At 53.3% G+C, this 9,454-nt stretch overlaps 1 protein-coding gene across 1 annotated transcript; it reads right to left on the bottom strand.

The window, feature by feature from the left end:
- Positions 1–226: 226 nt before the first annotated feature.
- SOWAHD (sosondowah ankyrin repeat domain family member D) lies at positions 227–1,871 on the bottom strand. Its single transcript, XM_044234991.1, has one exon. It carries the CDS (start codon positions 1,773–1,775, stop codon positions 810–812), a length of 966 nt encoding a protein of 321 aa, XP_044090926.1. The 5' UTR covers positions 1,776–1,871; the 3' UTR covers positions 227–809.
- Between the last annotated feature and the right edge of the window lie 7,583 nt (positions 1,872–9,454).

The following is a 9,454-nucleotide window of genomic DNA, read 5'->3' on the forward strand; positions in this document are numbered from 1 at the left end:
TGTCTAAAAGAGCCCAGGAGAAAGGCAAACTGTGTGTCTCTACTCAGAGCTAAGGTGAATGCAGCTCCTTCCAGCACGCCGCTTTGCCCGCTGTGGGAACGAGGTCCAGAGCCACCCCGACCACTAGCTCATGGCCATGGGCTGGTGAACTCTTCCTCGCCAATGTAGGAAGCTTCCGACACTTAGTGGTTAATGAAAAAAAAAAGTCACTCAAAGGACAGCTTTGTCATGTGAAAAGAAAACATACCCCGCTTTAATATGCTTAAGAAGGCATCCGAGGTACATTAGGAAAAAAACCGGTAAATCCTGGACGTCTCAGGAGCAGGGTGGGGGAAAGGGTGACTCTGCCCGCAGCAGGAGCAGAGGCAAGCCTACAGGCAGGCACGTCCCCCCTCCCTATCCGTGCGCTCCAGTCTTAAGTCATTCTTCTAGCAAGTGCTTCCCAGTACACCCAGAGCTTCGGCCTGCCCAGAAACGTCTCCTGGAAGCGCAATTTTTCTTCTCCCAAGCAGGACCATCCTCCTACCCTAACTCCTCAGTGCCCTAGTTTTGGGACTCGGCCCCAGGACAACTGGGTCTTGCTCTCTCTCGGTGAGGGTGTCCCGATCCCCAGGTCTCCTGGCCGGTGGCTGTAGGAGACCTGGGACAGGTACGCGTAACAAACCTGGAGGTGGTCCGCTGCTTGCAGGCAAGGCGCACTCCGCTGCGGCCGGAGCTGCCGCGCCTTCGGGTGGGGCCCGAGACCACCCGCGACCGAGGCCTCGATCGCAGCGTCACGGTCCCTCCGCGCTCTTCAATCTCTGTCGCCCTCAACGGTCCTGGAAGAAGGGGAACATTTGGCGGAGAAGGCCCTGAATTTGGACGACCCGGCTGCCTGTATAGTTCTTCTCCTTGCAAGGCGACGCCGCCGCTCTCGCCGGGGTCTCCGTGGAGCTCGTGCCCACCCAGCTCGGGGTCTGTCGCGGCGCCCACGCGGCGCCGCCGCTGCTGTTGTTGTTGACGTTGATACGCTCGCAGCCGCCCGCCGTCTCCCAGTCCTCGGCCCCCGAGAGCTCCCGCAGACTCTGGGGCGCGTCGGGCCGCAGGTAGTGACAGGCCCGGTGGCCGCTGTAGTCGCGGCGCGAAGGGTCGGCCCCCAAGGCGCCCACCAGCACCTTGATGACCATGTCGTGGCCCTGCAGGGCCGCCAGGTGGAGGGGCGTGAGACCGCCGCTGCCGGAGGCGCTCACGTCGAGCTGCAGCCCCCGGCGCTGGGCGAAGTCGTGCACCAGGATGAGCTCCTCGTGGCACCCGTGCTTGGCCAACCAGTGCAGCACCGTGTAGCCCGTGATCGGGTCGCACCGCAGCAACAGGGCGGGCTCGGCTTCCAGCTGCTCCCACAGCACCTCAAGGCGGCCCTCGGCGGCCGCCAGTATCCACGCGTGCTCGTGGGGCTCCAGGCACAGCCCGCCGCCGCCCGGCCCGTTCGGCCCGTTGGGCCCGGCTGGGGACTGCTCCTCTGCGCGCTCCTCCGACGGCCAGCCGGCGGGGGCCGCCCCCTGCAGCCCCAGCAGCTCCCGCAGCGCTCCCCGCCGGCGGCCGGAGCCCGCTGCCGGGAGCAGCATTGAGCCGTGGAGGAGGGGGTCCCTGGAGGGGGCGGCGTGGCCCCGGTACCTGCCCAGGGTGGCGGGGTCCACTCTCCAGGGGCGGAGCTGCGGGGCGCTCCTGGGGCTCAGCGCGGTGGCGGCGAGGGAGGCCTTGGGCCCCGGGTTCGCGGTCCCTCGGGGCTCGGCCATGGTCCTGCCGCTGCTGCCGCGGCGCTTCCAGGGTCGAGCGTTCGCTGCCCTTCCCGGGCCCCTCCGGGAGAGGAACTGGCGCTGGCGTTGGGGAAGGAAGCGGCTTGAGCAATTGGGCTCGGAGGGAGGGAGTAAAGGAGGGGAGGGAGAGGGAGGGAGAGACCCGGCGAGCCGAGGGAGGGCCCCGGCGCGGAAGGTGAGGGGCGTGGAGGGGTGGGAGCTGCGATCCGGGTCCCCGGGGCCAGCCCCTCTAGCGCCCCGCGGGGACCGACGCCACCTCCGCGTTCCCGGGTCGCGGGCGGCCCCGCCCCCAACGGCCAGGTGAGCCCCGCCTCCCTGACCGCGCGCGACGGTGTGGCAGGCACCGGTAGGGGCGAGCGGGTCCCGAGCGCCCCAGGGCCGGGCTTCTCAGCATCCCCGCAGCTGCCGGGGTGAAGAGGCTCCAGGGCGCCCCCTCCCAGGCGGGCTGAGCTCGGCAGGCAGCCAAGGCCTCCGGGAGTGCGATCCTTGAGCTCCAGGGCGCTGGCTCCCCGCCCCCTTCCTTCGCCCTTCCTCTTATCTCCTGCACTTTGTCCCCGAGCAGCCTTTGTCCCGCCCCCAGCGTTCCGCCCCGCGGCTTGGGACTCGGGCTCCCCTGCCTTGTCCTTTGTATGGCCTTGACCCTCCCCACAGATCCTGGAGTCGCCCGGGATTCCAGCAGATGGACCTGAGACAAGGGGCCAGGCGGAAGCTATTGGGGGGGACTGGGAAAGGGTACTGGAAAGGGTCTTCCCTTCTTTCGCGCGGGTCCCCGCTCAGCCCTCTGCCCTCTTCTCCTCTTTAACCTTTCCCCATTTGGCTCGAAGAAGCTGGCACAGGTGAATCAGCTGCCACGGGAATGCTCAGCCCTCTTCAGCCCTCAGCAGGCATGTGTCCCTCTTGACTCCGTGAGGATATTTTACCTTATCCTGAGGGTGGCCTTCTCTTTGCTCTTCCCTTCCCTCAGTACTCAGTAAGTGGTAGTTCTTGCCTCCTGTCCCAACCACGATAGGGAGCTCAGTTAGTGAGTGCCAGGGACCCTCACAGAAGATTCTCGAGTCAGAGAGGGACACAGCAGTGATTAAGGTGGTGTTTAGGAAGAGGACTCTGGGAGAGGCAGACAAGAAGCCAGGATACTGTTCCAACAGTCTGGGCCAAAGGCTATGGGAGTTCAAGCCAAGTCAGCCCACTCCGCTGGGCCCAAGTGTGACAGAAGCTATCAGAGACTTTCCTCCTTAGCCCTCAAATATTTTGCCCTAAATATCTTGAGATTTCCTTCATGAAAGCCTATGCATTTGTAATTAATGTTTGAACATTTTATTTTTTAAAAAGATTTTATTTATTTATTTGACAGAGAGAGACACAGCGAGAGAGGGAACACAAGCAGGGGGAGTGGGAAAGGGAGAAGCAGGCTTCCCACTGAGCAAGAAGCCGGATGTGGGGCTCAATCCCAGGACCCTGGGATCTTGACCTGAGCCAAAGGCAGATGCTTAACGACTGAGCCACCCAGGTGCCCCTGTTTGAACACTCATTGTGGGCCAGACCCTGTGCTAGATGCTTTATATATATGTTAACACTTTCCATCCTCCCCACTAGGTATTATTGCTGTCTCCAGTTTACGGAGAGGTTTAGTCCACTTGCTCAAGGTCACCCAGCAGGAAGTGGCAGAGCAGGTCTGTGTGACACCATAGCCTCTGTTCTGGCACCGAGGGAGCCCGAGAGACTGGCATTCACTCAAGCCAGCCTTATCAACTGCAGACCACTCACACAAGCCCAAATTCCAGCACAAGGGAGGGACTCTTCCCGACCTGAGTATATCTTGAAGTTGCCCTCCTCTTCTAGAATGTCCTCCCTCAGAGCTTCTGTCTATGGAAGTTCTCCCCATCCTTCAAGGTTGGCCTCAGCTCCCACCTTCTCCAGTGTGACTCCTCCAGCCCAGAGTGATCGCTCTCCCTCTCCCTCTCTTTCTCCCAGCCCGGCTGCTTGTCTTCCTTCTCCAGCCCCCAGCACAGACCGCCCTATGTCTTGTGGCTCTTCCCTTACTCTGACATGCCAGCTCGACTCTCAACTCTTGGATGACTGTGTCATACTATCCTGGTGCCCCTGGTAGGTGCGGGAGAACTAGCTGTTGCCTTGCTCTGGTTTGGCCGCCTGGGAAGCCGTGATTGTGTGTGCATGTGAAGGGGGGCGCTGTGTGCTGGTGTGTTGGTGGTGGTGGGGGGTGCGTCTGCAGCCGCAGCGTCCAAGCCCATGCCCACATCCCTGCCTCAGACCGCACCAGCGGGACCCTGGAAACAGCTCCCTGATTGATTTCACTGGTTCATAAAAAAGAAGATAGGGATCGCATAGTTATTTCCCTGAGCCAACTAGCCAAAGCCACCTCCTGGCCTTTCTGACTCCTCAGCGACCAGGCCCAGGCTGGAGTCAAGCTTTCAGGCTTTCATTTTCAAAATGAACCCTGACTGACAAGCAGCTACTTCCGTTGCTCTGGAAACTCCCCTCCATAACCCCAAATTTGTAAACACCAAACCACACGCATGCATACACACTTCCAGAATATGCAAACAGCTGCAGCAATGTTTTTTTTTAATCAAAGTGCCAGCATGGAGAATGCAGGATGGAGGAATGCTTGGACTCTTAATTTTCCTCGCCACTAAGCAAGCAAGTCCCTTCCCTATCAGCACTAATAATATCTCTCGTTCCAGTCCAAAGACCGCGAAGGCGGTGGCCAGACCAGCACCACACACCTATGACGCACGCGCCTTTGATTAGCTCTGTTGCCAGAGACTCGAGCCCTGGTACCTCCCTAGGTCACCAGCTGCATACAAGGGTCCCCAAAGCCACCACACCCTGTCTCTATTCTGGTAGAGAGGGTCTCTGGAATTTGAGAGCTGGGTGTGGGGTAGAGGATGCAGAAGGCAGAAAGGACAGTACTGACCGTCCCCCCTCCAAAACGAAGATGCCCATCACCTTGAAGTAGCTGTTCCCTCCCAAGGGAGTGGGGCAGAAGTCCCTCAAGCCCTTGGAAATAGTCTCCCCCAAAGGTACATGCATGTCTATTTGGGGTGGCTATTTGCATTTCAAATACGATGCCTGTTGTTTCTTCCAAATAGCTTCTCTGATGTACTTGTGGGTTCCTTTACAGATCCTGGACTATTTGAACTCAAACTTCACGTTTCGTTGGTCATTTCTTCATTTTTCAGATGTGGTTTAACTGTCAGAAAGGATGGCAGGAGGCAGAGAAGCTTAAAGCCCAAGTGTTAGGCATACATTGAAACTCAGTCTCAGTGAAGAGAGGCTCGCGTATCTTATTAGAAGTCAGTGGGGAGTGATAATTGATCTGCAAAAATGTAATTTGCACGCAACTTCTCAGGAACATGTTCCTGGGGGGAAGCCAAAGGCACATGCATCTTTGGTTCTCAGTGGCATTTGCCAGTGAGGCTTATGGATTTAGAACAATCCACGGCTGCAGAACAGGCCACAGGGGAATATGTGAAATGTGGGAAGAAAAGTCCCTGGGCTTCTATAGTCCTTGCTGATGGAGGGAACAGGAAACATTCTTGAGGTTCTAGATCGGGTCTAGATCTAAAATCGGGTTTCTTTCTTCCAGAAACCAGTGCTGATCTCATCATGTGACTCTCAATAAAGGAGAAAGCCATGAGAGAAAGCTCCTTTCCCACTGAGCGAAAGAATGTGTGGCTGTGTGTAAATGTGTGTGTGAGTGTATGCCTGAGGTGTGTTCGTGTGTGTGCACACACGGCCAGGCGTAACTGTCTCTGGTTGTCATTTTCCCATTTCCGAGTGTCAGGGCTTTACGTGAGGACACCCCTGGGAGAGGTTTAACGTTCTGAATACCTTTTCCTTGGCTGATAGAACAAATCACTTAAAAACACTTTAAAAACCCTTTCCTAGTATTGGAATTACTACCCACCCCCCAGTCCTTCAGTAAAGTGGTATGTACTTTCTAGAAAAACAGCTGTGAGCTTACTCCGGGAGTAGGGTAAACTTGCAACAGGAGAAGGTGTTAGAACCGGGCTGACTTCATGAACGATGGGACCAGGGATTTTTAAAATGGCTGAGGAGAAAGGGGCTTGCAGGGAGCAGAAAGAAATCTTTCCGCCCTGGTGCAAACAGGAAACTTCCTAAAACTTGGGCTGCCAGGCGCCTGGGTGGCTCAGTCATTTAAGCGTCTGCCTTCAGCTCAGGTCATGATCCCAGGGTCCTGGGATCGAGCCCCTCATCAGCTTCCCTGCTCAGCAAGGAATCTGCTTCTCCCTCTGCCTCTGCCCCTCCCCTCTGCTCATGCTCTTTCTCTCTCTCATAAATGAATAGAAAGTCTTTTTTTTTGGAGGGATTGGCAAAGCAAGGTTTATTGAGTGATAGCGAAGTGATAGTTCAAAGCTCCCGAGGAGGAAGGGGACCCGAGAGGGTTGCCCTAAAAAAATAAAAAATCTTTAAAAAATTAGTAAATACTTTAAAAAAGACTCGGGCTGAAATAGCTTATCTGGATTCCACGTGTCAGGCATGGGCCCTGAAGTGTGACAAGAAAAAAAAATAATTTCAGGGCACATTATACTTGCTCCTACTGTGACAGTATCACATCCCAGAAAGACCTGAAGCATTACCATGTGGAGACACACGAGGGCGCTCTAACCAACTAGCGCTCCAGCGAACCAGAAAGGTCTTCCAGATGTCAACCTGGGAGGAAAGAAGCATTTGCAGGTCCTTTGTCCATGTGGATTCAGGTTTTTACCCACGTGGCTCACCCCGGGTCCTTAAGTAGATGCGAAGAGGGAGGTGCTAGCATCAGGGCCTGTGGGGAGAAGGCCGGGGTGCCATCTTGAAGAGAATGGGAACAATCTGGAAAGAGAAGGAGGACGGTGAACAGAACAAAGTGAGGAGTAGGCTTCTGTAATTTGTAAGGCTTGGAATAATAATCCCTTGTGAGTTTCAGAGTGCTTTCATCTTTCTTTCTTTCTTTGACAGAGATCACAGTTAGGTAGAGAGGCAGGCAGAGAGAGGGGGGAAGCAGGCTCTCCGCTGAGCAGAGAACCTGATGTGGGACTCGAGCCTAGGACCCCAGGATCACGACCCAAGGTGAAGGCAGAGGCTTTAACCCACTGAGCCACCCAGGCAGCCCTGCTTTCGAATTTCTTAATGATCACTTCGACACAGGCAGCAAGACTGTGAGGTATGTGGCAAAGACAGTACTTAAATCCAATTCACACAGAAGACTGAGAGAGGTTAAGTGACCTGCCCAGAGTCACACAACTCAAAAGTGGTGGGGCAGGGTCTGTGCTCCCTGACTCCATATCATGCACCCTTCCTGGGGTCTCTGGTGGGCCGAGGCAGCTGACAGCATCATTGTGTAGTGCAGGAATGTTATCTGTGCTGCCTTCTGGCTTCTGTTTCTAATCCATACAGCCCGTGCCGCAAATCACCCAATGGAGCCCTCCTTAGTAATAATGGTGACAGCTTCCTGCTGGTCCTGAGTGCTTGGGTGCCTGGCAGTTCCTGTGCTAAGCATTAAACGTGTGAAATCATACATGAAAGCTCATAGCTGTCCTATTCCCAGCAGCCAAAAGGTCAAAACAATCCCAGTGTCCAACAGGTGAGTGGATAAACCAAATGTGGCAGATCCACGAAGTGGAATATTATGTGGTCGTCACAAGGAATGAAATCATGACACACGCCACAACATGGAGGGACTCTGAAAACACGAGGCTAAGTGAAAGAAGCCAGGCACAAAAGACTGCATATTGTCTGATTCCCTTTATGCAAAATGTCCAGAAGAGGCAAATCCATAGAGACAGAAAGTAGGTCAGTGGTGGCCGAGGCTGGGGGGTGGGGCAGAGACAGGAAAGGGGTATTGGGGAATGACTGCTGACGCGTACAGGTTTCTTTCTGGGGGTGTCCAAAAGGTTCTGGAGTTAGATCATGGTGATGATTGTGTAACTGTGTGAATATACTAAAAATCATCGAGGTGCACACTTTGAAAGGGTGAATTACATGGTATGTGGATTATATTTCAGTGAAGTTGTCACCCAAAAAAGTGCATTCTCTCTCTTAATCTTTACAAGTCTAAGAGATGGGGACTAGTGAGAAATTGAGGCCCAACGAATATAATAACGTGGTCACATTCACTCAGCTAGGAAGTTTCAAGGGAACCCACCCAGCTTGGCTTGCCTGCAAGACTCATGCCTGTGATCGAGTCTCCCTCAGAGAGAGAATGCTGTTAGGGCCAACACTCCCCGAGGACCTACTATGTGCCAAGCGCATTCCATTCATGATCTTGTTGATGCCTGAAACAAGGTAGATACTATGAAAGCAGTAGTCCTCCAACTTTTTCTTTCTTTCTGTCTTTCTTTCTTTTTTTTTTACAGAGAGAGAGGCCATGTGCACGTGCACGAGTCAGGGTGGGGGGCAGAGGGAGAGGGAGAGAGAGAATCCCAAGCAGGCTCCATGCCTAACATGGAGCCCAATGCCAGGGTCAATTTCACGATCCCAAAATCATGACCAGAGGCAGCCGAAATCAAGAATTCAATGCTTAACCAACTGAGCCACTCAGGCGCCCCACTCTCCCAAATTTTGATTGCACATACCTCGAATGAAAATATCCTGAGCCCGTATTCCCCACATTTGAGTGTTTTGTAATTTCAAAGCGATGTGTGTTACTCTATTAATATACAACGTATATTAGAAAGCCTACACAAAAGGGACATTTTCATGGATGAGACAAGGATGAGATAAACGATTTCAAATAACAAACTTTTTATGTACTTAGAGTATAAAATTGATTTTTACTGTCACTACAATGTTATTAATAAAACTTTTCACAAGAGAATGTGATTGTGTATGCTTCATTTTTTAAAAAAACTTCAGCTTAGGGGCGCCTGGGTGGCTTAGTCTAGTGAAGTGTCTGCCTTCAGCTCAGGTCATGATCCCGAGGTCCTGGGATCGAGTTTAGCATCAGGCTCCCTGCCCAGAGGGGAGTCTGCTTTTCCCTCTCCCTCTGCCCCTCCCCCTGCTTGTGCTCTCTCACTCTCTCTAAAATAAATAAATAAAATCCTTAAAAAAAAAAAACAGACCTCAGCTTAACGCTAATATAGCTATGCAAAGATGTCATTCTGACCTTAGTTAATTTCAGCTCTTTGCCTCAGGGGCTGTCATAGATGAGAAAGATACCAGCCACAAACAGAAGGAAAATTCCACTGGCTGGGCTTACTACATCATGATTCTCATTTTTCAATTCCACCCACCAATTATGTACCGGTTTTTGATAAAAATTCAGCTGACAAATGGTCACCTTTTCTGATGTCGATCATTTGTTCTTGCCAACCAGTCAGCATCCGTTGCGCTTTTGTGTTTTTAACAAATGTCTCCCAAACCCACAAAAACTCTACATTGGAAAGATTTTAAACTAGGGCAGAAAATTTCAGTCCCAGGTCTGTACGTGTGCAGATACAAGAGGTTTTCTAGGTATGCAACTTAACGTCATTTTTGGCAATAAAACTACATAACAGTGAAAAACACATGTATCCCTTTTCCGAATGTCCTCTCCGTGTATTCAGTTTCCTTCCAAAGCGGTTACTTTTTCACCCATTGTTAAAATACCAATTTAAGGGGCACCTGGGTGCCTCAGTGGGTTAAGCTGCTGCCTT

Source organism: Neovison vison, chromosome X, assembly GCF_020171115.1.
Source record: "Neovison vison isolate M4711 chromosome X, ASM_NN_V1, whole genome shotgun sequence".
Classification (NCBI taxonomy): Eukaryota; Metazoa; Chordata; class Mammalia; order Carnivora; family Mustelidae; genus Neogale; species Neogale vison.

What these genes read in the sequence shown, in the direction of transcription:
- SOWAHD (XM_044234991.1), bottom strand. Translation starts at nt 1,775, where the DNA reads ATGGCCGAGCCCCGAGGGACCGCGAACCCGGGGCCCAAGGCCTCCCTC.